This window comes from Mus caroli, chromosome 2, assembly GCF_900094665.2.
Source record: "Mus caroli chromosome 2, CAROLI_EIJ_v1.1, whole genome shotgun sequence".
NCBI classification, from domain to species: domain Eukaryota; kingdom Metazoa; phylum Chordata; class Mammalia; order Rodentia; family Muridae; genus Mus; species Mus caroli.
Genome location: NC_034571.1, coordinates 21,488,536 through 21,516,467, shown reverse-complemented (window position 1 = coordinate 21,516,467; position 27,932 = coordinate 21,488,536). Strand labels below are relative to the sequence as shown.

The following is a 27,932-nucleotide window of genomic DNA, read 5'->3' as shown; positions in this document are numbered from 1 at the left end:
GTCCCCATCATAATGAGCTGAAATTCCAAAGACAATCTCAATCTGAGCAGGCAACTGCACAGGAAGGGTGAGAGGCACACAGAACCCCTGGAAGGGGGGGCCGTTAGGCCACCATGAAGGTACACAACGAAGCAGCTGTGGAGGCACAGATAACGGAGCTAAGGACCATCACTCGGCTCCAGGGTGAGCCTCACACTGGGTACTGCCGCTCTGCTCCGCTACCAGGCAGCTGTCCCTCCTACTACTCACCCAGGCCCCAGCAATGGGTCAGAGTCACAGAAGGGCCTGCCATCTGAGGGGTGACCTGTGCATTTCCCACAATATTGGCCCAAAGGTGGAGGGGTCAAGGAGAGGTCTGCCTGTTTCTCTGCAAGAGCTCTGAAAGAGACAAGGGTGTCCCACTCCCTTGGTGGTCTTGGCCTCTCCCTCTTTACTGGCCAGCAGATGACCACTTTGAGCAGGAAAGCTTGTGAAGGCCAGAACAGGGCGAGAGGAGAGAAAATGATCACAAAAGCGATGCAGTAATTCCACTGACCTCTCTGGATGCTTTGCGGAGATTCTCAGCCAGCCCTTTTACCCTACTGTCTGGAAATCTTGTTCCCTCCACCACTTACAGAACAATGTCGGGCACTCCAGATCCAGGGTGTGAAGGAGAAGACAGCACAGAACAAAGCTACAATGGGAATCCTGCGCAGCAACCTCCGCCGAGGAGCCCAAGACTGGGCTTTGGCTAAGAAGGTGCAAAAGCCCGCCCCCACCCCCGCCCCTGCAGCCTGAGATTAGGTGGTGGCTACTTATGCACACACTCTACCCATCTCTCTGGACCAGAAGGCCTGAAGGAGTGGGTTCCTCTGTAGCAAGTGCCCAGTGCAGGTTCCCCAACACCCACACAGAGTGCTTAGCGCCAACAGCAGAGACTCTTTGCGGACCCCATCACACCAGAGCAGGGATGACCCTGGAGGGGTCCTGTGCGGTCTGCTCAGGGGTCCCAGGACCAACGGTCTCCTTGCTGGGCTAGCAGCGAGTAAGAGGCACTGGGGGATATGCCTGAGTAATCAGTGCCAAGGGCCAGACTCCAAGCTCAGCCGCCGCCCCTCCACAGCATGATCAATGGACCATCTCCAAGGCCTGCGGGAAGGATACGTCCCTGAGGCTGGCACACGGCCGCAGTACTTTGGAGGTAACGAGGCAGGCGAGGACCGAGAGGATCCCTTGCCCCTCTCGGCCCCAGTCCCCGAGGCCCGCCCCCAGTAAAGGCTACAGAGCCGGCAGAAGGCAAAGCGCGTCCCCACCTCTTGCTTCCCAGTGGGGCAGCCACGGGTCTCCAGCCTGCTACCTTCCTGGGGTCCCCGCAGCGCTCCCTCTCGCACCCACGCACGGGCGCCCTCCCGGACCCAGGTGGCTCGGGAGAAGCTGCGCAAGTACGTCTTTGACCGTGTGAATACACACAACATACTGATCCACCTGGTTCGGCGTCGCGGACAGAAGTTGGAGAGCTTGCAGCTGGAGCTGGCCAGCTTACGGAACCAACCTGATGCTACTAAGGACGAACTGCGGCAGCTTCAGGTGACCGGGGACGGGGCTCCCAATTGAGCGCGGGAGCTTTCGAGAGGAGTGGGACTCAGCCAGCTAGGCTTCGAAGGGGTGAGTCTACGTTGGAGGATATGGAGATTCTGTTGCGGAGACCAAAGCCCCTTCAGACAAGGACTCTGTTATAAGGGCGGGGCCGCTGGTTAGACAGTGTTCATTGAGAAGAAGAGCGTCCGTGTAAGTCTGTTGGACTGCCCTCCAGTGGAGGGGTGGGGCAACATCAGAAGGGTGAGACGTGCGGGTGGGCCAGACCCTTACAAGGCTGTGTATACAAACAGGACAACTTACTAACAAGGAGCAGGGAACTGATGACCTGAGTTAATGTTTTATCACGCAGCTGTAAACATGACGTTGGGAATCAAAGCCATTTCAACATGGTGGCTGGGAGGTGGATAAGATGTACACTAATTACTTCATCTGCACGGCCTGAAATCAGGGGCAGGACTGAGGGAGCCCAGCATCCTTGTGTGAAAGCCTAGCCCCCGTCCCCACCCGCCACCCCTCTCACCCTCCTGGGCAGGGTTCAGTCGCTTCACACTGATGAGAGCTTATGAAGAGGTGGGTCTTCTCACCAAGCTTTTCCAATGATTGCATAACCCCACCACCACCAGATTATCCGCCAACTGGAGAACAACATTGAAAAGACCGTGATCAAGATCACCACCAGCCAGAACATCCACACGCTGTACAAAGTGCTGCTGGATTACCTCAAGAAGGTATAAAGCCCCTTGGCCAGAGCCCCGCCTGCGACTCTCCTCCAGGCAGCCCGAGAAGCTGCCCTAATGTGGAAATGTTCCTCTGAGAACTTCATTTTTGTTGTTCCACACAAGCATATTATGGGCTGCACCCAGAACTTGGGCTTAAGCCTGGGCATGGTAGCACAGATATATCATCTTAGCACTCAAGAGGCTAAGATGGGAAGATCCCAGGCCAGCCTGGGCTACACAGTGAAACTCTATTTCAAAAGGAGATGGGAATGATCACACACATCACAAAATCACAGACTTCTTTCTTTCACATATGATATGGCTTAGTTTGGAACGCTGAGGGTCCAAGATGGGCCATGCCCTCCCCCGCCCCCAGGAAATCCTGTGACGTGCGTCACATGAGTCTTCAGGAAAGACTCTTCTCTCTCTTCCCAAAATATGCTGAGCGCTCAATCTCCTGCCCACTTTGGATCTGGCTCTCCCCTGCTTTCTGTGAATCCAGGAGGAAGGACACTCTGACCCACGAAAGCCCCAGGGAGCCCCAGTCATTACTCTCGCGGAGCGCACTCCTAATACGGTGCTCATAGAGCAGAGCATCTGTAGTGGAGAAAGTGCTTCAGGGCAGCAGGGGTTCCTAAGAGCACAATGGTGGACAGACCTGAAAAGGTGGCCAGGCAAAAGTTAATACCCTCCCCCTCACGCAAGAAAGGGAGGTGAATGAGCGGCTTGGCTTGGGAGGAAGGGTCCGTGTGTGAGCAGTTACAGCAGCTTTCCCCTGCTGAGGTCACATGCCTGAGCCAGAATCTCAGTATCATGCTCTGGTCTGTCCCTTTGACCCGACCCTCATGCTGGAAGCTCAACTGGAGGCCCTCCCACCTGTCTTTCCTATGTTCACCCCTCCCCACACCCCTTCACTGGGGTATCCTTTGTAGAACTTTCTTTCCATAATAAACACACTTGAAACAAATCCCCATGTTCCACCATACTTTTTTAAAAATTGGCAAAGATTCAGCATGTATAGGTTTTGAAAGTAAAGTATTATCAATCCCCAGGCTGCCTTGACCATTGATGCAAGTGTGCTGCCTTACGGCTCTATTCAGCCTAACAACAACCTTTGACAAAGTCGGCATCACCATTAAAGGGCTGGGTATGACCACAAGATCACAGAGCTGGCTGGTTAGAGGCGGCCTTCACTTGGAGCCCTATCTAGTCCTATGCCCACCTTTCTCTCTTTCTCTCTCTCTCTTTCTTTCTTTCTTAAAGATTTATTTGTTTTATTTATATGAGTACACTGTAGCTGTCTTCAGACACACCAGAAGAGGACATTGGATCCCATTACAGATGGTTGTGAGCCACCATGTGGTTGCTGGGAATTGAACACAGGACCTCTGGAAGAGCAAGCAGCCAGTGCTCTTAACCACTGAGCTATCTCTCCAGCCCCCATACCCATCTTTCAAGCCCCTCTTTTCCACTTCAGATCAAAGATGTCCCCCAAGAAAACCCTCCTGGATTTTAGAGTTGGCCTTCGATGGGGTGGGTCTTTGAGTCATCATATCCTCTTGTCCTGGGTAGTGAGAGTCCATAGGTCACCAATGCCTATCCATGCTAGAACACTTCTTTCTCTTGCTCTGTACCTTGCCCAGATGCTGGGCCACAGTTGTAACCCCTATCGTGTCCTAGGGCTCACATAGTCTGAGCATGAAGGGTGGAAGAGAACCATAAGGCCCAGGAAAGCCAGCAGTATGGGATGATGGCAGGAAAGGAACCCATGGCTTCATGACCATTGTTGCCTTTGCCTGTCCTCATAGGTGCTGGCAGAGTACCCCACAGAGCTAGACAAGCTCCAGACCCTGGTGGCCAACTACTGCTCGGAGCTGTCAGACATGACAGTCATGTCCCAAGATGCCATGATGATTACTGACGAGGTCAAGGTCAGCCCCGGGCTTGGGGGTCTGGCACCAACTGGCTCCCCTGATCCTGCCTTGTGCAGGACCTCTCTGCACATCCCATGACTTTACTTCCTATCATCTCTCAATGGAGAAATCCCTTGTCAGTCCTCCCAGCTAATCTGCTCGCCCATGGGACATCTGAGCATAGAAGCCATGACAGATGCGGCTAGGACAAGAGGGCATCTAGTGACCTTGTCAGTGCCAAGATCCCTGCCTCTAGGGAGATGGGACTAGAGGGCCAGCCAGCCCTATCCTCCTGCAGTGGGGAATTCGTCGAGGAATCCACCACATCATATCTAGGTCACTGTGGCAGACAGAGACAGAGAGGTTCTGAGGTCTCCAGGGCGGCTTTCCAAGGAAATATGCTTGAATGAACTCTGAAGGAGCAGCAAAGTCAGGGGTAATCAGAGCTCAGAAAGAGAAGGGACAGAAGAGCCACAGCTCTGGGTTAATGCACAGAAATCTACATAGCCTCAGTGGAGGCAACAGGGTTCTCATGCTTACAGCCTCAGAGCAGATAAGGGGACACTTGATCAGATCCTGTTTTATGCTAGGTGTGGTGGCACAAGCTTTTAATCCCAGTACTCAGGCAGATCTCTGAGTTCAAGGCTAGCCTGGTCTACAGAGTGAGTTCAAGGACAGCCAGGAGCTACACCCCTGTTTTAAAACGCCAAAAACAAAACACAAGACAAAAACAGATTGTGTTTTATAATGGCGCACATTAACTACAGGTGCCAGAGCAGAAATCCTGGCTGTGTGGCCAGGCTGGCATAAGAGTTGGGGTGGCCAGAAGCAGAAAGGGCAGAGAAATCTTTAGGGGTGACCACAGTGAGCGTTAGTGACAGGAGTGTGAGAGAGAGCAAAAGCAAGCAAGGACGGACGGTGGTTTTCAGCTGCAGAGGCAGAGTGTAGGAGATAACAGGTTTGGGAATAAAGGGAATGAATTGCTTTTAGATGTGTTACATCTAATTTAATGAGTTCTAAGTGGAACATGTCAGGAGATTAAACTAAAGGCAAGGGCCCAGAGAAAAATAGAGCAGCTGGGCTACAAAGAAAAGCCACAGCATGTGTCAGCCAGGAGTCCTGGCACCAGAGGCAAAGGAACACCCAAGTGGATACTGGGAGCCAATAACAAGAATGGCCAGCTTTCTTCCACAGTCCAGTGATATGAAGACTGAAAACTGGCCACGGGCTTCAAGACCCTGGGAGGATCCTTGGTGAGATACCATCCCCACTGACTCTCTTGTGTCTCCAGAGGATCATGAGGCAAGGGGAGGCAACCTTCATCGAGGAGCGACGAGCCAGGGAGAACCGGCTGAACCAGCAGAAGAAGCTCATAGACAAGATTCACACCAAGGAGACGAGCGAGAAGTACCGCCGTGTACATCCCGAGCCACGCCCCATGGGGAAGAGCTGGGAGGACCCTCTCCTTCTCCTCCTCATCTGCTTCTTTCTCCTCTCAGGGCCGGAGGGACTTGGATTTCCCCTCCAATCTGATGACTATGGAAAGCGTAAAGGGTGAGTCTCAGCTCTTTGCCTTGTGCAGCCAAAGTCTCCAGTAGCCAGCAATGTCTAAGATCTCCCAGCCAGGTCACCATTAGGCCACAAATAACCTATGGTCACTAGGGTGAGGAAGCAGCCCCCCTGCCTCTCCCTGCCTGTCCCTGAAGAAGCTGACAGCCTTTGGCACAAGGTGGCTACAAAGATGCCATCTCTAACAACTAGGGCCCAGTTACCTGGTGAAATCTCAGAAAAAGTCCCAAAGTATTCTGAAGGGTCAGGCTGAGGAGAGCAGATACAGGTACAGGTCACATGAAGGCACCCACCATCCTCACTGACATCTCTGAAGCCTGAGGGTCTACAGAGCCACCAGGTAGCCATTCCTGCACACTGACTAGACCCTCCTTCTCTGCTCTGCCCAGTGAAGAAAAGAGAAACTTCCGTAGCAGACATACAATACCAGACAAAAGTGACTACTTTGGTAGAGAGGGTCAAGTCTGCTGTGCAGTGCTCCCACCTCTGGGTAAGTCTCGCTGGTGCTTGGAGGGTAGCTAAGTTAGGCCAGGGCCTGGGATACTCTGCAAAACGTTCACAAAGATTAGACCTCCCATGAAGGTCCCCAAATATGATGCTCCCAAGCCTGGAAAAAGTCTGGGATTTTTTTTGAGGTATGTAGCTCAGAAAAGAAGATACCCTCAGGGCCAGGCATGGTGGCGCACACCTCTAATCCCAGCACTTGGGAGGCAGAGGCAGGAGAATTTCTGAGTTCGAGGCCAACCTGGTCTACAGAGTGAGACCCAGGACAGCCAGGGCTACACAGAGAAACCCTGTCTCAGAAAAAAAAAAAAAAAAGAAGAAGATAGCCTCAGCACATGGCTGGCTTGTCCCCACCAGGTTCCAGGTACAGGACAGAGCCTACCAGAATCTGAAAGTCCAAATGCTAAGAACCTGGCCTCTCACCTCTGCTCTAGCCCCTTTCCAACTTGACAGCCACAGCGAACAGCTGCTTCTGACGGCCTTCTTTTGTGATAGACCCTCCTGAGTTCCCACTGTCAGTCCTTGAGCGCCGTCCACAGCATCTTGACTGAACGGGATACATGGTGTCTTCATGGTAGCTGAGGTTATTTACCCTCTGCCGACCATGAAAGCTACGTAACCAGGCTACACACAGGCTGCCATTCTGCCCAGCTCCTCACAAACCTCAGCACCCAAAAGCACTCAGTGTCACGACTGAGCCCCAAGTACCAAAAGCACTCAGTGTCACGACTGAGCCCCAAGTACCAAAAGCACTCAGTGTCACGACTGAGCCCCAAGTACCAAGAATTTGCACTCTCTACTGCAAGGGGCCCCTGAGAAACCAGGGCTAGGAAGCCCTACTGCCTCCCAAGCCCACACCTGTGTCTCTCTGCCCTGGTCTGGTTAGGACATAGCTGGCCGCTTCCTAGCTCAGAAAAATACAGAGGAGAACCTGGAGCTACAGATGGAGGATTGTGAGGAGCGGCGGACACAGTTAGAGGCCCTGATGAAGAAGCTAGAACTTGAGGAGGCTGTGCTCAAGTTCCACCAGACTCCCAGCGCTGTTGGGTATGTTCCCGGGCTCCTGGATGGCTCCACAGGTACAAGCTAGTAGCTGCACATATCCACTGCCAATGAACTTGTTCATCTGCAGAAGAGCTGAGGACCTACCCGCTTGACGGTGAATTATGAGCCTCTGAAGTTGCCACCTGGTTCTGGACCCCTGTGGGCCTACCCTCACTGCTGTGCCCACCTCCTCCTCACTGCTGTTCCCACCTCCTCCTCCTCACTGTTGTGCCCACCTCCTCCTCCTCACTGCTGTGCCCACCTCCTCCTCCTCACTGCTGTGCCCACCTCCTCCTCCTCACTGCTGTGCCCACCTCCTCCTNGCCCACCTCCTCCTCCTCACTGCTGTGCCCACCTCCTCCTCCTCACTGCTGTGCCCACCTCCTCCTCCTCACTGCTGTGCCCACCTCCTCCTCCTTACTTCCGTGCCTACCTCCTCCATAGCTTTAACTCTATCCAGAAGAAGATGAAGAACATGCTAGAAGAGGAAGAAGCAAGACTCAAGCAGGCCCAAAACAACATGAACAAGAGCCAGCAGCTGCTGCTGGTCATCCAGACAGGCATTGACAACCTCTACATCCGGCTCATCGGCATCACCTTGCCAACCTTCCAGGTATCAGCCCCGGGGAGGAGATGCTGTGTACAGGGTCCCTGTGTGGGACCACAGGAAAAACAAGCTGCTCCTCTGACCTACAGAAAGAAACAGCAGTCTCTGACACCCTTGATGTGTACGGCAAGCTGGATTATTGTGAGGGAAAGCTCATCTACCTGGCTGAGCGCATGCAAACGTTGTCCAGAAATGAGGAGGTAACCCTGGGCCATGGAGGGGTCCCCACAAAGCCCATGTGCTCTCCAAGGTGACAATGGGTGCTGCCCTGCAGGTTGACACAAAGGTGAGGGACACCTTGGAGTCATCAACTCTAAAAGAGAAACATAACACCAGAATTACCTTTGAGGACCCAGAAGAAGACATGATAGGTGAGGCTCTAGATGCCGGCCACAGGGAGATGGAGAAGGACGACAAGAACAATAGCTGCAACTAGATAGAGTCTGAACTCAAGACAAGAGATAGCATACATGGTGACTGGGCGCTGAAGGGAAAGGTTTTACTCGATAGACGTGACAGAGGTTTCTTTTTCTGAGACAAAAGGGGCGTATATCATGGGATGGGCCGGAAGGGAGCCCAGACCAAACTTTTAGAAGAATTTCTGCTACAGAGGCAACAAGGTGGGGTGAAAGGATAAGGACAGCTAGTGTGGATAATCTTGGCAAATCCTGGTTGTCTGGCACCTGGCCTTAGGTGACTTAGGGCAGGGGTCTCCAGTCATTGATACATGTCTGAAATGAGCTCCAAGCAGGAGATTGGCCTATGGCAGCAAACGCCAACGGGTAGAGGTGGGAAGCCTCTGGAAAGAGGGAGGCAGCCACTCCTTTTCTTGCCTGTTCAGAAACCTTCCAGTTTGCGGATGTGGACCATAGCTATGTCCCTTCGCGGGCGGAGATAAAGAAACAGGCCCAGCGGCTGATCGAGGCGAAGCTCAAGGGAGCCAAAAAGAAGAAAAAGTAAACCTGTCCGGGCTGTAGTACAGAAATAAACATTTTTCCAGAACTACACTAGAGGAAGGAGAAACCTCGGGACTCTTGAGGACCGGGAGGGAAGTTGATTGTTGGACCAGAGGGGGTTGGCGGCGGCGAGGTGGAGATGCTAGAAAAGGGCGGGACCTAGTGCGCTCTCTGCGCATGCGGCGGCTACGTGTCCCTTTTAGCGTCCCGTAGCCGCGCCGGCGCCAAGATGGCGGCGCTGACGGGTGCCTGGCTGCCGCGCCGAGGGCCGTGGAAGCCGGAGCGGAGCCACAGAGGCTGAGGCCCCAGAACCTCGCTCGAGGCCGCGCCCGCTCCGGCCTCGGGGGAAGCCTGGGCCCGCCGGACATGGTGCGAGGTGCGCTGTGCTGCTGCCGCTGCTGAGCTCGCAGGCCAGCCCGGCTCGCACGTCCAGCAGGAACATGTTCTCCGCGTTGAAGAAGCTGGTGGGGTCGGAGCAGGCCCCAGGCCGGGACAAGAACATCCCCGCCGGGCTGCAGTCCATGAACCAGGCGCTGCAGAGGCGCTTCGCTAAGGGGGTTCAGTATAACAGTGAGTGCGGGCCGCGCCGTCGGGCAGGCCGGGGCGGCTGGCAGGGCCCGGGGCGGCCACCCAGCCTACGAGGGTCTGCAAGAACCAGAGGGTAGGGGCGGACGGGTCCCTGGGTTCTGAGTAGTGGTCGTTCCTTGAGGGACATCACCTGACAGGAGACCTCCAGAGAAGAGCTGTGCGGCGACACTAGCGGAGCAGCGGTGGAGGACCCTGATTGGCGCGGGTACCCTGCGGAGAGAGACCATTACATAACCCGAGGGTGCGCGCGCGGGGCTGCGTGCGCCTGCCTCCTCTCCGCCCCCCGCGCCTGCTCTCACTTGAGGCTCCTGAAAGTCGGTCGGCAGTGGGCCTTGAGCCTTGATTTTGGTTTTTTGTTTGTTTGTTTGTTTTGGTTTTTGGGTTTTTTATTGTTGTTTTTGGGTTTGTAAGGGATATGCTTTTTTTTTTTTTTTTTTAATTCCAAGAGGCTCTTAACTCAGCATCCCTGACCCCACAAGAAGAAAAGTCCGCTCTGCCCTTCGTTATAAATTATGTATGTTGTGCAGCGAGAAGCACACGGTTCTCTTGACCTCTTTAGAGTTTTTCCATTTGCAGGTTGAACAATCAAAAGATTCTTGGGCAATGTCGTGGTCTGATATTGTTTACTTCTAAACTATTTCTATATTGCAAGATTTTTGAAGCGCGCCCGCACGCACACACACACACATACATACATGCACCGGCACATACACACAGTTCACTGTAAGTTGCGTCTCACAGGGTCAGTGATATTTAGGTAATAATGTGACATTATGAAACTTACTAGGAGGATTTTTTTGTGCATATTTAGAAGCAAACAGTGTATACGTGTTAACATGAAAGTTTGTATTTCTCTTGACTCTGGAAGAGAATATTGAGTCAAATATTCAGTGGTTTATGTTCTTTGAAATCTACGTTTGGATTCTTTATTTATTTTTATATAGTATTAATTTGCAGCCTAATTCTAGAAATTAGGCCTGAACTAGGAGCTTCTTGCTTTCTAAACTTACTACCCACTAGACCCACGCCCTGGGGTTCTAAAGAGGAGGGATCTAGAAGAGCTGAAGTCTTCCATATTTTCCAAGATGCCTTACTTAAAGGAACAAACCTGCAATATAATAACAGATTCAGGATTCTTGTAAGAGTCTCCACATTTTGAATTGTCTATTGCAGAATGCTGTCTGGGTGGCTCGGGAAGGCAGCACAACAATCTTTTTTGCAATATGTCAGGAGAATGAATAACTGAGGCAGGGAAAGTTGGACATGCCTTTAATCCCATCACTTGGGAAGCAGGGGCAGCTGGATCCTTTTTGGATCCTAATGGAGTCCAGGACAGCATGGGCTACATAGTGAGACCCTGTTTCAAAAAAGCAATGGAAAAAAGAACAAACTCAAAGAAAACCAGAATTTTAACAACCATAGATCACTGGGAGTGGTCTGAATTTCAGAAGCAAAAAGAGGAAACTGTGCCACCAGAGTAAAGAGAGTATACTAAGGGGCAGCACTGAGCTGATGACCTGGCCCTGAACAGGCCAGAATGCGCTGTGCTCGTGGTCAGTGTGAGATGGACAGCTTGCTGAGCAGAGGACCTTACAGAAACAGTCACTGCAGGGTGTTCTGTAGATAAGTGGAGCTTAAGCTGCAAAGGTAGAAGTAGGAGTTACAAAGCAAAGGTAAGCAAAGGAATAGGTCCATGTGCAGTAAGCCCTGAGTAAGCACTTGTTGTCAGTCACTGGTGATAATGTTTTCATAATAGACTTGGGGGCTGGGCTGGGTTGGGTTGGTTTGGTTTGGTTTTTAAACAATACTGAAATAGTTGGAGTCAGCCCCTAGCCCAGAATGGAGCTGATCAGAGTTAAGCATTAAGACTAGGGAGGAGGGAGGCATCACTCTATATAACTCTGGTAGTTCTGGAACTCACTTTGTAGACCAGAGTGGCCTTGAACTCATAGAGACCTGCCTGCCTTTGCTTCCCAAGTGCTACAATTAAAGGGGTGCACCACTGTAGCTGGCATACATTCAGAAATGTGTTGACTTTATTATCACAGTAAGTGTGGATGTTAAAATGTACATTACAACTTTTCCAATTATATACCAGGCAAATTGTGGGAAAGTTTGCCTAACTTAATAAAAGGCAAAGATGGCTGGGAGGAAACTATAATAGTAACTTTTTAAAAAAGATTAATTTATTTTATGTATATGAGTACACTGTAGCTATACAAATGGTTGTGAGCCTTCATCTGGTTGTTGGAAATTGAACTTGACGACCTCTGCTCACTTTGGCCAGCCCCGCTCAACTCCACTCGCTCAGTCTCTGCTTGCTCCACCCCCAAGATTTATTTATTATTTATTATTATACATAGGTACACTGTAGCTGACTTCAGAAGAAGGCACCAGAAGAGGGCATCAGATCTCATTACGGGTGATTGTAAGCCACCATGTGGTTGCTAAGATTTGAACTCAGGACCTTTGGAAGAACAGTCAGTGCTCTTACCTGCTGAGTCATCTTGCCAGCCCTAGTAACTTAAAATATCATTTTGAAAAATGTATTTCTTGGGAGGGCATGTATGCCTTGGTGCACACATGGCAAAGGACAGCTTGTTGGTTTTCTCCTATGTGCCTCCTGGGCATTAAACTATGGTTGTTGGGCTTGGTGGCAAGAACCTTTACATGCTGAGCTACATCTCCTAAACATTATTAAATGAAGTGGTAAGAAAAATTCCATTTTGCCAGGCAGTGGTGGCGCACGCCTTTAATCTGAGCACTGGGGAGGCAGGGGCAGGCGGATTTCTGAGTTCGAGGCCAGCCTGGTCTACAGAGTGAGTTCCAGGACAGCCAGGGCTACACAGAGAAACCCTGTCTCGAAAAACAAAAAAAGAAAAAAAAAAAAGAAAGAAAGAAAAATTCCATTTCTATTAGCAGACACAATGCATTCAAGAAATTTGAAGAAGGAGGAAAAAAACAAAGCAAACAACCCATCCCTCTAATTGGGCCCTGTGGCTTTGGGAGGATACATCTATAATATAACAGCAAACGGTAGGAGTAAAAGATGAAAAAGGATACTGGGTAAGTCTGAGCATAAGAAGACTGCTGAGCTATGGCCTGGCTCACTAGTGATGTCGTCTAGTGCACACTTCAAGGTGAAGCAATGGGTTTGGAATGAGGATGATACAGACTGATTCAGAAACAGGTTACCTGTACTTGACTTCCTCTGTCCCAACCTCTCAACCAAAGGACAGCCATAAAAACAGAGTCCCAGCAAACCCCTGAGGATGACAGTGAGTGGCAGTGGGGAGGTTGTATTCTGGTTTGGCTTTGTTCTGAAATAGTGCCTACTAAGTTTCTCCTCAAACTGTTAACTTGTATGCCCAACTGATCTTTTATCAGTATCTTGAGTAGCTGAGACTACAGACATCTCCTTCAGCTATCTTTTTGAAGCTTAAAAGCAGTTCTTTATTCTCCATTGCTGTGGGATGATTAATGTATAAAAAGTAAAAGTTTAGCACTCAGGCAACAGAGGCAGGATGGACTTTGGTTGGAGATGGGGAAATTAAAGATCCAGATGGTAACAGTTTCCGAGTAGTTTACGATGCAATGAAAAAAATTACCTGAAAATTAGAAAGCACTCTCTGCAGGTAGTGGTGGCACACGCCTTTGATCGCAGCACTCAGGAGGCAGAGGCAGGCTGATCTCTGAGGCCATCTGGCAAGTTCCAGAACCGCCAGAGCTACACAGAAACCTTATCTAGAAAAAAAAACAATAAAAAAAAGAAAGTACTTACAACTTATGGGTCCCAAGAGACCCATGTCCTCGTAAGACCCTGAGGTGAGATTGTAACTTGAAAGTCTGAAATAGTACTGGGAAAGTAGAAGGGAGGAAATGCAAGAAAAAACAAGAGCAGATTTTTAAAAAGAGCCGGTTGAAGCATTCAACAGAACATATGAGACGGTTGTAGGATGACTAATAGATAAATCTTGGACTAATGACTTAAAAGGCAAAACAGCCAGATAGGTAGCAAATACCTTTAATCCCAGCACCTAAGAGGCAGAGGTCTACATCGCTAACTCCAGGCCAACCAAGGCTCATAGAAAGGCTGTCTTAAAGGGTTGGGTGTGCAGAGATACCTCAGAGGTTAAGAGCACTGAGTGTTTTTCTAGAGGACCCAGGTTCAATTTCCAGTACCTACAACTCACAACTGTGTATGTACAACTGCAGTTCTCTCAGGGATCTGATGCCCTCAGGATCCTGCATGCACTTGGGGCACATGAACTCACACAGCCATACATGCATATGCATAAAAATTAAAGATTTTTTTAAAAGCAAAACTTAAAGAATTTATATCTAGAGCTGTAGAGCTCAGTGGTTAAGAATGCTTGTTGCTTTTCAGTGGGACCTTACAGTTGGCAGCAGGTGGGCATAGCTCTGAGAGCTTACATGTTACCCACAAGCAGCAGGCAGAGAGAAGCCCTATCCCAGGGACACCTCCTAATCTTCCTAAGCAGTCAACTAAGCCAACTGTTTGACCACTCATTCAAATATGTGCACTTCTGGGGGCCATTCTCATCCAGACTTTGGTTTGGAAATGGGGAGAGGCTTGACTGCAGGCAGACCAGACATCCTAGGAGGAAGAAGCAGGTGGGTAAAGGGACCCACAACCTTCCCCTCGCTCGCCCCCGCCTCATAAGCCTCCGTAGCTTCTTTAGACTCTCTCGAGGGTGTTTTTGGTGGCATTATCAGCCTCTGCCTGTCTCACGGTGCTGCCCAGGAAGCACCATGCTAACACCCATGCCTTCCCTGCCCATGTCATCATCCTCAGTCAGTCATGACTCTCGTCCTCCCCAGCAGAGGTGTCAGTCTGTCCTCAGCTTTGCTCTCGGTCCTCCTGGCTTTGCTGACACTGGGTCAGCTCCAGCTTTTTATTACCTTTTGGAAACACCTAGTGGTAAACTTCTCTAAAAGGTCTCGGACCTATGGCCAACACTCCATCCTGTTCACCCCATTCCTGGAACCCATGCCCGTCCCTGCCCAAAGTCAGGAGAGCCTGCTGAGTTCAGGCCTGGTACACCATGGAGTGAGTGAATTAGGATACAGACATACGGAACTACACCACAAACATGAGGACTGTGAGAAATGTCAGCAGGAAGCCATGTCCTGGGTACCGTCCTGGGCCCTACACACTGTTGGCTCAAGTCTGCAGCCCAGCCCTGATCCTAGGGCCCCTGGCAGTTCCTCAGAGTATATAACTCCAGGAGACCCAGGCCCAGATGAAGTACTTCAGTGCTGCCTCCCCTACCAGCCCTGGCTTCTGTTTCTGCCAGGTCTGCCAAGCCAGAATTGACCTGCTGGGGAACTGCTGGTATCCTCACGCAGTCCTCCCCTGCATGCCACTCGCCTGAGAAAATAGGGATCCGCCTTGACATGGAGCAGATGTGATACTTTAAAGTTTTTAAAGATGACTGATTAATCTTCCTTTCTCTTTTCTTCACCCATCCTTGCCCCAGTGAAGATTGTGATCCGGGGTGACAGGAACACGGGCAAGACAGCTCTGTGGCATCGACTGCAGGGCAAGAAGTTTGTGGAAGAATACATTCCCACACAGGAGATCCAGGTCACCAGCATCCATTGGAACTACAAAAGTGAGTTCAAGGCCTATAATAGTTCAATGCCACTTCTCCCCTGTACAGTATAGTAGTATCCTGCCTTCCTGGCTCCAAGAAGGTACTTTCTGAAACTGAGAAAATCCTACCCATGTGAGAGGCCCCACTAATTAAGGCTGCATGTGAATCAGCCCTTCTGGGTTTTGAATCTGACATTTCTCTGTGGTGCCTCAGGCCCAGGATACTCATAGTTACAAGTAAGGAAGCAAGGACATACCTTCAAAGACTAGAATTCCCTGGCCACCTCGGAGCAGATCCACGCAAACACATCAGCAACATACGTGGCTGCTTTGTCTGATAGGAATGCATTCTGTGATCCGTGGCAAGTGCTCACCCCTGGAGACCAGAGTGATGATTTTAACTCTTGTCTTCCCCTTCTGTGTTCTGGGGGTCTCCACCATCCTTCCAGCCCCGTTAGCCCTTAGGACATCCCAAAATGGAGAATTGCTACTGAGGAGGGCTGAAGAGTTAGCAAGAGCTTGTTCTCATGCAGCCTGAGTCTAGTGTCAGAGAAAGCCTTAGCAGTCTATGGGCCAGGTAGGCTGAGGACGGTGACGTAGGTGTCGGGGCTACAACTAACCTGGGCCTTTGCAGCTGACCTGCATTCTCACTGAGTACTGGCCAGTCAGGTAAAGGAGTAGGAGGCTTCGGGGAGATGTGACTTGGACAGCTGTGTTGTTTTCTCATCTGCCCAGGGTGTGAGTATCCGCTAGGGTACCTGAAGTGGCCCAGGGACCCACAGGCTTCTGAGTGTGAGTGGTTATGTGGCTTTGTCTGTGGGCTAATATATGCATTGCTCATGCCAGGGCCTGGAGGAATAGCCCTGAAACTCCTACAGCATGTATTGCAGAGGCCCCGGGGAGCTAGTGATACCAAATGCCCCTGGCCCCATTTGGGATCCTAGAAGGAAGGAGCTATGATACAATGGACTAATTTGAGAGTTTTTCTTGTTTCAGCTACTGATGATGTAGTGAAAGTTGAAGTCTGGGATGTAGTTGACAAAGGTAAGGTACATTATCTCCTTAATGCATGATAGACTCTAAGGCCCCTCCCCTTTCCACACACCCCTTATTTGCATGTCCTAGTACCCATCAGGTCTGGTTAGTCTCCCTTGGGTCCCATGTCCTACTTAGCTCTGTCACACAGAGTCACTTGTGGCTCAGAAGCATGTCACAAGCACCAGCTTTATCAACTCAAGAGTATAGGAGGTTTGGGTTTGCTGCCAACTGTTAACATCTGGGTTACATCAGAGTCCCTGTCTGGTCCCTTCCCTACGTGGTCTAGGTTGTGGGCCCTGGTCACTTCCATCCCATGTCTGGTGAGCAGAATAGATGTTCAACAGTGAACCTGTCACACATACTTTTCTCTTTTGAGCGTTTTGGGAGGGATGACCCTTATGAAGCACTGTTCCCAAAACCCTTCTGTGTATTTCCTCCTGTGTCAGCCCTGCACCCATAGTCACACTGAGCCCTAGAGTCTTAGTGGCTTGGCAGCCCTGCTCTGAGAGAGACAGAAGGGTACCTCTGTCAGTTGTTCTTTTACTAGGAGATGGCTTAATGCCATGTTGTTTGACAGTGACCAGTGAGTGGTCTCTAATGAGAATTTGTTTTCACAGGCAGATGCCCACAAGGCTCTTGCCTGACTTGGGTCCTGTTTATAGCTACCTGCTTAGCCCTCTGGCACTGGAGGTGGCCCTAATTATTGAGCTAGACAGTGTAAGTGCAGTGCACTAGCACAGTAGAAGTGTGCACCATGAGTGCGGAAGGATATGGAAGGTGGGGCCCAGTCAGTAGAGCAAGAGCACACTGGGGCAGCACGTGGGGCATGCAGGACTTCTTTCAGAGATTGCCCACAAGCAGTTTTAATTGGATTTAGAGAGAAGGCAAGCTGGAGTTGCATGTTGTTACTTGAACCCATCTCTGTCATGCATGTGGTGGAGGTCAGCAACCTCTATGTAGCGTTTCTTACTGAATGAGTCCCCAAGTCAGAGTACCTCGATAGACCCAGCCACACAGAGACCAGCCTCATCTAAACCTGCAGAGGTCAATGGCAGAACTCCTCAGAGTGGCCCTAATGACAGGATCTGATCTCATTCTTCTTACATTAGGTCTTAAGTTCCTCTTTGATCCTGGGGGTAGGAGTTCATAGTCCTCCCTGGTGCTGACATTGTATGTGTGCATGCAGGCCTCTGACCCAACAGGCATAGCATCACCTATTTAGCCACTAGCATAATAAACATGACCTCTGACCTCTCATAACCACTGGCCTCATCAGCATGGCTGTGCTGCATGTCCTCCAGGTACAGGACTTGGCCGGAAGATGTGTTAATAGATGACCTGCTACCTGAAGTCCATCAGTGTATACACTGAGGGCAAGAGTCACATCCTCATGAGGCCATCAAGTGACTTAGGCCAGCTGTTCTCCACAAACCATGACCCCATCAAGTCAGGCTGTGGAGCTACTGCTCCACAGAGGAGCCACCCCTTTGGAACCGCAGTGCCTTCCTAAGTTCTTGCCTCAGCTGCGGTCTCCACGTCTGCAGTCTGCTGCAGTGAATGCACTGTCCTATATAGACAGGGCTTTGAAGAGTGGGGTCAGAACTTGGGGCTGGATATCAGATGGGACAATAATGCAGTAGCCTCAGTCTCTCACTCAGGGCTCTTCGGAGTAGCATTTTACACCCTCAGCTGGCCCAGGAGCCCATGCAGCAGAGGTGACACCTCCACTGCCCAGGAGCCATGGAAGACTGATTCCTGCTGTGCTAGGCTCACACGCCCTCTGCCACCCTGCTCTGAGATCTCCACTCAGATCCCTGCTCAGATGCAGTCAGACTGAATCCCAGCACAGAGGTCCTAACTCTGGAAGTGCCTGCATGGTCACACCTGCTGCTACCTCTTCACCGTAGAGGGTTGGAAAGAAAGGACCTCTGCCTCTCCTTCCTCCCCCATCCCCATGATCTTGAATAGTGTCCACAGCAAGCAAAGGACCTTTAGATGTGAGAGAAGTTAAAGCAACTAAGGGCTCAAGGGCATTGGAAAGTTCTCCAGAGAACTGGCCAAGCAGTTGAGCTCAGCAGCTCAAGCTTTGTGGAGGCAGAGCCTCTAGTGCTTGTTCAGAAGCTTTCAGGGGAAAGCACATTTCCTTTACAGCAGCGTACAGCAAGATGCTGGGGGGCTAGAGGCCCATGCCTGATGTACCACTTGCCATTCATCCCATGATTCAGGCTGAATCATCACTGCCCTGAGCAGAGAGGCTGACCTGAGTGTGACAAGGACTCAGGAAGGACTGCAGAGTGTGTGGAGGTTCTGTGTAAGCACATGAACCTGAGTTTGTTCTCAGGAGATAATTTGTCTGCTGTGGAATTCCCAAGGTTGTGAAGAGCTCAGTTGGACATTTAGATGAAAAGGAGAAGGGACAGTGATGCCATCTTGTTATCCCTAGAGTCCAGTGTCAGACTGCTACAGGACCTGTGGTTGTCTGCCAGATAAAAACACTTCAATTACCATGAACAGGCAGTGTCAGGCTGGACGGACACTTCTCCGAGTGTGCCAGTGTCTTAGTGATACAGGGACTGTTTAAGGAACTCAGATTTGGTCTCCGAGCTTTGACTGTAGAAACCCTTTATCATGCTGTCCCCCATGCTTCCATGAGCAACCCCTTCATGAGCTGTCATGAGCGACCTCTTTACTCAAGGCAGACGTGGATAGGGAATCTTCCTTCCCGGCCTGTCCTATCAGCTGCTAAGTGCTGCATTTCCTATCCAGCTCTGCCAGCCTAGCTAGTTCACACAGTTTTGTATCTCTCAAACATGAGTGAGGGTGTCTGGACCTACCAGGAGGCTCTTTCAGATTGCAAGGCTGAATGGAGTGCAGTCCCATGTGGCATGAAGGCAGGTAGGAGGAGTCTGAGGAAGGATACTCCCCATTTATGCAAATCCTGGGCCCAACAATTTCATTCCTAATTTTTTGTTTGTCTTTTAATAAGGAAAGTGTAAAAAACGAGGAGATGGCTTGAAGACGGAAAATGACCCCCAGGAGGTGAGCCACATTGTCAGGTGGGTCTGTGCCAGTGTCATGAGCAAGGCGCCTGTGGGCACTCACTGGGCCTCCTGGACAATCCCATATGCTGTAGATGCAATAGTCACTGACTATCCTTAACTACTGTTGAGACTCTGTGCTGCCTGGGTTAAGTTTTAGGGTCACTGTCTATTTAGGGTGCCTGCCCTATGTGGTGCCTGCTCTGTTTCACTCCACAGACATCACAGTGAACTGTCATGTGAATGGCCTATTAGGAACCATATTTTACATCTCTGTCATGTGACTTTGTTCTTTAAAGTGCTGACATATGTTGGAGATGTGGCCATGACACCACAGGTGAGACCAGGTGGTCTTTGCTTGCTCCCTAGAAGCTAGAACACAGTGGACATGTTTGTGTAATCCTCCCTTCCAGTTGTTTTAGAGATTCCTGCCCTGTCTTCTCCTCTTTGAGGCTGGAAGTTTAAGTGATACATAGCCCCTTCCCAGCACTGTCCCATGCTATGTGTTCGGGAACTCATCTTGCTGGGGTTGGGTTTTGTTTTGTTTTTTTTTACCATTTGCATAATTTTGTTTTATTTTTTTGTAAATTTATTGACAGTTTCATTCACATATATATTCTGTTTACTCTTTACCTCCTCTTCTGTCTCCCTCCTACCCTGTCATCTGATCCCTCTTCCTACAAGTCCTGTCCTCTATGTGTGTCTGTGTGTGTCAGGAGCAGAGGACCCAGTGATTTTAAAGTAGGACCCTCTGTCTGACCACATGTTTGGAATTGTCCATTGACATTTGTTGTGCTCACTGTTGGGTACAGGAGTAGGACTGCAAGAGACCTAGCCTCCCTAGCCCGTGATTGACTGTTGACTGTGTTCCCTGAGTCTAGTTTACAGCCATGCACTAAATGGTCATTTATTCCCAACACTTTGAGCAACCAAAAGAAAAGATTTTTTTTTATGAGAGTAGCACTTATATACAGACAGAAACATAATATTAAATGCAGTATGGCTAAAGAACAGCTACGAGCCCACTCACCCCACCCATAGCTTGTGACTGCCCAGCCCTGGGGTTTGACCAGGTTTATTACACCATGTGTCGTTTTTTGTTCTTCCCCTGGAAACCATCTCAAGGGGCAGCTGACAGCTCCAGCACTTTCTTCTGCAAGTCCTAAGGCAGGCCTGCTCTGTAGCGATGGAGCTGGCTGCTCCAACTCCCAAGGCTAACCTTGTGTATACCCACAAGGGTTTCCTCAAGGTTTTTTTTCCCAAAAATGAAATGACTTTTTGATTAGAAAAGCCCCAGCCAAGCAGTGGTGGTGCACGCCTTTAATCTCAGCACTTGGGAGGCAGAGGCAAGCGGATTTCTGAGTTCAAGGCCAGCCTGGTCTACAGAGTGAGTTACACAACAGCCAGGGCTACAAGAGAAACCCGTCTCAAAAAAACAAAGCAAAACAAAAAAAGACTAGAAAAGCCCCACCCTGCATTTTTCAGGTGTTAGAAGGCCCACAAGTATGGGATTGGCCAGGGACACAGTCTTAGCCTTTCTTCCTTCTGTTTCTAGGCAGAGTCTGAATTGGCCCTGGATGCTGAGTTTCTGGATGTGTACAAGAACTGTAATGGAGTGGTCATGATGTTTGACATCACTAAGCAGTGGTAAGAGGGGCAGATAACAGGCAGTGGCTGCATGCCTTCATCATGTAGTACTGTGTGGTTCCTCTTAGTGTGGAACTACCTACTATGCCAGATGTGAGCAGAACCTCCTGACCTAGGGGACCGAGGTACCGATACCACAAGACGGGCAGAGTTTAGGCAGGAGTTGGCTCAGGCTTATAGCCAACAGTGGTAGGGATTGAGCGTCACCTTCTACAACCTTGCTGTCCTGAAAACACCATATAAAATTTGTCAGAATCAAGTGACCTGTTTTATTGGAGGGGCTCCCAGAAATACGCATACACATATACACACACACTCAGTAACTCACCAAGAAGACATATCTAAGATGAGTGACAACAAAGGACAAAGAATGAAGTGAGAAATGGGTCCAGAGGTTCAGTGAGCAGGTGCAAGCCTCCTGAAACCCACCACACTCCATTGAAAGGGGACATTGTGAGAAACTGCATTACATACCACTGTAAGACTGGAAACCCTCTTTAACCAACAGCAGGAAAACCAAGGGCCCCAGAGGCTTGCTTCCTCTATGAAAAACAGTCTCCTAAGGACACGATACTAGCTAAACATGGCGGTGCACACCTATTACCCCAGAACATGGGAGACAGAGACGGGTGGGTCTCTTGAGTTCAAAGCCTACATAGTGAGTTCTAGGCCAGCCAGGGCTACATAGTGCGATTCTGCCTTAAAGAAAACCCACTCCATTACAAGAAGGAAAGTTTTACTCTGCTTTTACAGTTCTATCAGTGTTAATGTGTGGAATCTGTGTTCAGATTGGAAAGAGAGAAAAGTGTTGTGTTACATCATGTAAGACTCTCATTGCAGATAGCTGAGCAGGCCAGCTAGATTTCTGTGCATCATCTATGTACAGAGGAACCATGTCTTCTTAGGCTTTGCACTTGTGCTATTTAAGAATAGTCACCCACTTGATTATACCAGCCTCCAACATGTGCACATGCTAAGCCTGGGATTAAAGTTTGCAGTGTGCATGCCACTGATTCTGGTTTGAGGGTCCTGAACTCATAGATCCTTGGGAGCCACCATCTACATAACATACTTTCTATAGCCTCTGTACAGTATTCATAGGCCCAGCTCCAACCTACCCAACCTTCGGGGACCTATGTGCTTAACTGTCACATGCAAGAAACCTATAGGGGCTACAAGAGGCAGGCTAGGCCATAAGCTCCAGTTCAGCAGTACACTTGTGTCATAGACACCCATATACAAAGCTGTTCTTCTCATGTACAGAGCAGAGTGCAGTGCTCTTTTGTACATGTACAGTGCGTTTGGCCGTGTGGGTGATGGTAGTCTATTGGTCTATTATTTGAGACGTGGCTTCTCCCATGTGACATTAGGTTTGGACACTGAAGGCCTCTATACTCCACTGAAGTGTCTTAGGATCTTTGCAATCTAACTTCACAAGACCCTATAGCTATAAGGGGGTATTATAGAGGAGTAGGTAGTGCCCTTAAGAACAGCGAGGACCCAAAAGACATGAGTTCTGGGCTACAGAGTAGGTAGGAGGCTAAGCCAGCTCAGGAAGGATGCACAGATGCATATTTGGGAGCCATGAGGCTTCATAGGCCCTTGTCACAAAGACCACAAGTACCACAGCCATGTCTTAGGGTCTGTCTTAGTCAGGGTTTCTATTCCTGCATAAACATCATGACCAAGAAGCAAGTTGGGGAGGAAAGGGTTTATTCGGCTTACACTTCCATACTGCTGTTCATCACCAAGGAAGTCAGGACTGGAACTCAAGCAGGTCAGAAAGCAGGAGCTGATGCAGAGGCCATGGAGGGATGTTCCTTACTGGCTTGTTTCCCCTGGCTTGCTCAGCCTGCTCTCTTATAGAACCCAAGACTACCAGCCCAGAGATAGCACCACCCACAAGGGGCCTCTCCCCCTTGATTGCTAATTGAGAAAATGCCCCACAGCTGGATCTCATGGAGGCATTTCCTCAACTGAAGCTCCATTTCTGTGAAACTCCAGCTGTGTCAAGTTGACACAAAACTAGCCAGTACAATTGACCCCTTGTTAGCTTGACACACAAACACATCACTAGTAAGCCTCAACNCTTACATTCTTATTCATCCCCAAGATCTAAATAACTTTAAAAGTCCCACAGTCTTTACATATTTTTAAAATTTTCAATCTCTTTAAAATATCCATCTCTTCTAAAATCCAAAGTCTTTTTACAATTAAAAGTCTCTTAACTGTGGGCTCCACTAAAATAGTTCAGCTTGTCCTGGGAGTCAGCAGACACTGTTAAGAGTCTGAGCACTGATCGTGAAGGATGGAAACATCCATGTTCACACAGCTGCTGCCATTTCAGGCTAGCAAGCACGCTTCAAGTGTCTTACAAGGATAAAAGGTGCAGGAGATGTTTCAAGCAAATGCAGCAAAAACAAGAGAAGCTGCCATAGTTAAAAACGTGTTTCGTTCTTAATTGCTTGGCAGGGAAGCTGGGTCATGCTCATTTCACTGACTGTGGGAGGTGTTAGTGATTTTTATAGAAACTAGGTCTCTGTGTAGCTTAGTCTAACCTGGAACGACCATACTTCCCAAATTGACCACAAACTCATAATCCTCTTAGCTTAGCTTTCTGAGTACTGCGGTTATTGGTATACACTACCACTCATGGCTCTGGGGAGGGAGGGGAGGGGAGCAGGGCATGGCTACTGGAGATTGAACCTAGGACCTTGCATATACTAAGTCAGTGCTCAACCACTGAACTATAGCCCCAGTCCTGGCTGGGGGTTACAAGCCATTTGGAGACATTGGGATGGCTTATAAAGTGGGACTACAGGGCACCCCCACATTAAGTCAGTCCTGGAGACCTGGAGACTTTGTAGACAGAATGGTCTACCCTGCAGAATAAGGAATGTCCTAGAGACAAACGCGTCACTAAGGACACTTCGGTGATGGTAACCAGGAGGCAAGAGCCAACAAGCAGGGAGAAGTGAATGAGCTACAACCCCAGCCTCAGTGTGTAGCAGAACTGAAGGACAGTTTACCTTAGGACATGCTCAGTTCAGAGTAAGTCTACAAACAGGTGAGGCTCTGGGCAGTTCTGGGGGGAGGGTGGGGCGGGTAGAAGGAAGTGGGAGGCTAGGGAGTTGTGTGATGGAGACCAGAGGACAGGCTATGAGAATCAGCTCTTTCCATGTGGCCCCAAAGATCAAACTCAGGTCATCAAGCCCAGCAGCAAGCACTTCTGTCCACCAAGCCACCCCACCAGCCCTTGAGGCCAATTCATAGCAACATAGACAAGTGTCATACCAGCTACAGACAAAAGAGCAGGCACCATGAATTGAGGTGTAGGGGAACTGTGCTCTCTGGGAGAGGCAGTGACCAGAGATGCAGGCTGAAGGTTGTAGCATTTGTTCATCTCTGAGCCCTGCCTGAGGTGACAAGTGCTCTGGGGAGTTTGACCAAAAAGGTAGTACATCCAGCTCTCTGAGGGTCCCACAGCTAAGGCAGAACACTCCCTCCCTTTTCAAAGGACCTTCAATTACGTTCTCCGGGAGCTGCCCAAAGTGCCAACCCATGTGCCGGTGTGTGTGCTGGGCAACTACCGTGACATGGGCGAGCATCGAGTCATTCTACCAGACGATGTGCGGGACTTCATTGAGCACCTGGACAGGTGGGTGCTACCACTTTTGCTCCTATGACGTGCTCTGGTGTTGTTGGGGGCAGCACAGGCAGGGTCTTATCCTGTATTGGAGATAAGATGACAGCACCTAGCCAGAGAGGGTAAGGAATTCCAGGTTTCCACGAGATGGTAATGCTGTAGAAGATGTGAAGACCATATATCAGGACTATGGGGCCTGCCTGGCTCTTGTCTGGTTCTTCAGACCACTCCCAGAGGAGTATGCTGCCGAACGTCCTTAGGAGCTGGCTGCCAGAAGGAAGCTTGGTGGTGGGATGCGTAGGCTTAGGTGTGGCCCTTGACCTTGAAGTCAAGCTACACTGCCCATCAAGTACCTTTATCTTTCTTTGAAAACAGACCTCCAGGTTCCTCCTATTTCCGCTATGCTGAATCTTCCATGAAGAACAGCTTTGGTCTAAAGTACCTGCATAAGTTCTTCAACATCCCATTTTTGCAGCTACAGGTAAGTGCGTACAAGGTAGGGCAAACAAAAGGGTAGCCATCATTTTTGTGACTGCACAAGAAGTGCCCTGCTTCCTAAGCCTGATAACACCCTTGGGCATCTTCTTGGAAGCTGGCTACTGATGTACGTAATGAGCTGGACATGGCACACACAGTACTCAGAGTAGTGGCCAAGAGTCGGGTAACTTGTCCTGCTCTTTAAGGGCATTGGAAGTCAGCACAGCCTGTAGAGGGAGCCCTTGTCCCCTGTGGGGCACCAGTTAAAGTGCACACTTCATTTCCCAGATAAACAGATAGCTATGGAGGAAGACCGAGGTGTCTTTCAACAAGAGGCAGGTTCCAGGGTATGCAGTTTCTGTGACTACATTCACGTGCTGGGCTGGCTGTGCTCTGGGAACCATGGCCCTCTGGCCAGCTCATGAAGAAAGGAAAACCTGTACCCTTGCCGCAAGCATCTAGCCTTCCTGATGCAGCGGAGGCAAGTAGAGTGGCCTTCAGGGTGAAGAGCTGTACCTATCCTGCTTTTTAATTAGTGCTCCTCTTGGAACCTTCTAGATGTATAGAAGTGGCAAAGGCTGTATGTGGAGGCACAGACCTGTAATCCCAGCACTCAGAAGGCTGAGTCAGGAAGATCACTTCAGGTTTAAGGTTACAGAAAGAGGTTCAGTAAGAGGGAGACCCATCTCAAAAACTCATAGTGGTACATGCCAGTAATTCCAGTACTTGGGAAGTAGAAGCAAGAGGATCAGAGGTTCAGGGTCATCCTTTCTATGTCACAGGTTCAAGAGCAGCCTGGGCTCCCTTTCTCAAAAACAGAAAAGGTGGCAGAAGTAGTAAAAAAAAAAGATGGCCATATCCCCACCCAGTCCCTATTGCCTGCAGTTTGTTTCTACAGTTGTCTAAACCAAAGGACCAGTATCAGTCTATAAACTAAAGGTTCCAGCTAGTCCCAATTTCTCCCCAGAATCCTACACTGCTTAAGCTCTGGTCCTTGTCTCTGGTCTTGAGGTTTGCTCTAGCTTCTCAGAGCGAGGAGAGCAATAGACTGTGGAAGGTGGAACAAGGCTCTGGGTCCTAAGCATAAGAACATAGAGAGGGCCAATCCCTGATCCACATCCCTTTTGGGACAAACAGCTTTGTATGAGGTCTCTGGTGAACAAGAAAAGGCTAAACAGGCCTGGCTACCTTTCTGGACCTGGGTACCTGTAGCCTCCCCTGCTCTTAGGAACCCTTCATACTTTATCCAAGACATCAAACTCACTTAGAAAGGTGAAGCTTTCCCTTCCTCCTCTCTTCCTCCTTTTGAGGAATGTGAGTCACCAAACTTCTTCTGGGGAGACATGCTTGGGATAACATGCTTATCTCCTCAATCCAGTTAGGGATCCCAACAGAGCAAAGTATGGATACCACCAGAGTCCAGCTTGGTGAACCAATGAGTTTTATTGGGGTAACTTACATCCATATGAATGAGGAGTTCCTTACAGGAGCAGAAATGAATCAAAGACGACTGCATCACCAAAGCCCACCCAAGCATGGGTGACAGCTCACACAAGCTGGGAACCTGGAGCACCCTGCACAGCCTTCCCATGCAACGATCTGGTCTGGATCTTCTTTGCAACCTTTCTTCTCTGATATTCAGCTTTTATTGCTTATTGGGCCAGGAGGGCCTCGTCAGTCTGGTCAGTTTCAGGGACTTCCTGAAGCTAGTTTCAGTTGTTCGCCTTCTTGTTTAAAGAGCTCTGCAGCATGGATGTTTCAGGCTAGGAGGAAACGGTTAAGCAAACTCCTCATGCTGCTCCATTCTGTGAAAGCTTTCCCACTGACTTAGACCGAGGGAGATCAAGGGACACAAAGGGATGCCAGAAGAGTCATTAGTGCTAAAAGCCTGAGCTGAGACCCAAACCAGTAGAGCTTTCCTCCATGGTTATTTGCAGGGAACCTGATGGCCACTGTCTGCTGGCAGGGTAGTGGGTACCTGGAAGCACCCATGGATTGAAACATTCCATCTTGGAGGGGCTGGCTGCTTTTCTAGAGAATGGCAGTTCAATACACAGCATCCACATGTTGGCTCACAATTGTCCATTGTCAAGGGATCTGAAATGCCTTTCTGAGCACCAGAAATGTACGTGAAACATAGACATAGCATGCAGACAAAACATTTACATGGATTAAATAATAATTTAAAAGAAACAAACATTACTTTTTGGATGTGGGAATGTAATTCTGTTAGGTTACTCACCTGCTATGCATGATACCCTGGGTTCAGTCCCTAGTACTGTACAAACCGTGTGTGGCACAGTCTGTAATCACAGTACTGAGGAAATGGAGGCAAGAGGAAAGGAAATTCAACATCACCTTAGCCGTATAGCTAGTTCCAGGCCAGACCCTGGTACAAGAAACATTAACCGGTCTTATTTTTAAAAAAATTTAAAAACATAAGTTAGGTGTGGTGACCCACACCTTTGATCCCACTGCTCAGAAGACAAATGTAAGTGGATCTCTGAGCCTTATCTACAAAATGAGTTCCAGGACAGCCAGGGCTTCACAGAGGAACAAAACACCATAATTCCACAATTATTTGAATCACCAGTTATTGGTCAGTATTCAGGGTAAGGTCTAAATAGACTGCATACAATATGTGATGTGGCTGTCTAGGCTGCTCTTGCTATAGCACGTGTTCAGCTTTAAGGTAGAGCCTCGTCAGTCTGTGGTACGCCTGCTTGCTGATCCTGAGTGGTGCTTGCATCGTTCTTGTGCATTTCTTTTCATTTTTCAGAGTATAAACAACCCCCAGGTCTCTTGGACTGTAGTTAACTCCCACTTTTTCTATTCGATTTGTTTGCTCTGTGCTGAAAGGACCCCACTGTGAGCCGGGGGCAAGCCCTGTTTCTCTGGAAGACAGTGCCTGTCTACCAGAGCCTCTTCCAATTAGGAACACAGTCCTTACACAGCCTGAAAAGCTGCTGTATTTTAAGATTTTTTTTTTTT

At 49.5% G+C, this 27,932-nt stretch overlaps 2 protein-coding genes across 4 annotated transcripts in view; both read left to right on the top strand.

Annotated features, from left to right (window-relative positions):
- The first annotated feature begins 39 nt into the window (after positions 1 to 39).
- Ccdc183 (coiled-coil domain containing 183) lies at positions 40 to 8,940 on the top strand. The gene is made up of 14 exons (XM_021156018.1): positions 40 to 183; positions 617 to 738; positions 1,103 to 1,180; positions 1,399 to 1,566; positions 2,202 to 2,306; positions 4,106 to 4,228; positions 5,502 to 5,627; positions 5,710 to 5,764; positions 6,169 to 6,269; positions 7,170 to 7,330; positions 7,772 to 7,940; positions 8,024 to 8,134; positions 8,209 to 8,305; positions 8,776 to 8,940. Exons 1-14 carry the CDS (start codon positions 114 to 116, stop codon positions 8,892 to 8,894), a joined length of 1,605 nt encoding a protein of 534 aa, XP_021011677.1. The 5' UTR covers positions 40 to 113; the 3' UTR covers positions 8,895 to 8,940.
- Positions 8,941 to 9,091: 151 nt separating this feature from the next.
- Rabl6 (RAB, member RAS oncogene family like 6) overlaps positions 9,092 to 27,932 on the top strand; it is a 25,187-nt gene continuing 6,346 nt past the window's right edge. The window contains exons 1-7 of one of the 3 annotated variants that reach the window (XM_021155496.1): positions 9,092 to 9,460; positions 14,980 to 15,114; positions 16,092 to 16,139; positions 19,120 to 19,172; positions 20,727 to 20,818; positions 24,336 to 24,476; positions 24,840 to 24,945. In XM_021155496.1, the coding sequence (XP_021011155.1) occupies positions 9,331 to 9,460; positions 14,980 to 15,114; positions 16,092 to 16,139; positions 19,120 to 19,172; positions 20,727 to 20,818; positions 24,336 to 24,476; positions 24,840 to 24,945 (705 nt within the window). In that variant the 5' untranslated portion in view covers positions 9,092 to 9,330. Of the gene's footprint in view, positions 9,461 to 14,979; positions 15,115 to 16,091; positions 16,140 to 19,119; positions 19,190 to 20,726; positions 20,819 to 24,335; positions 24,477 to 24,839; positions 24,946 to 27,932 lie in introns of those variants that run through there. The other 2 variants (XM_029473813.1, XM_029473814.1) reach the window with 2 other exon arrangements.

Coding starts and splice junctions, on each gene's coding strand:
- Ccdc183 (XM_021156018.1), top strand. CDS start 114: ATGAAGGTACACAACGAAGCAGCTGTGGAGGCACAGATAACGGAGCTA. Junction 5,765..6,168: donor GACTATGGAAAGCGTAAAGG/GTGAGTCTCAGC, acceptor TGCTCTGCCCAG/TGAAGAAAAGAGAAACTTCC. Junction 7,941..8,023: donor TCACCTTGCCAACCTTCCAG/GTATCAGCCCCG, acceptor TCTGACCTACAG/AAAGAAACAGCAGTCTCTGA.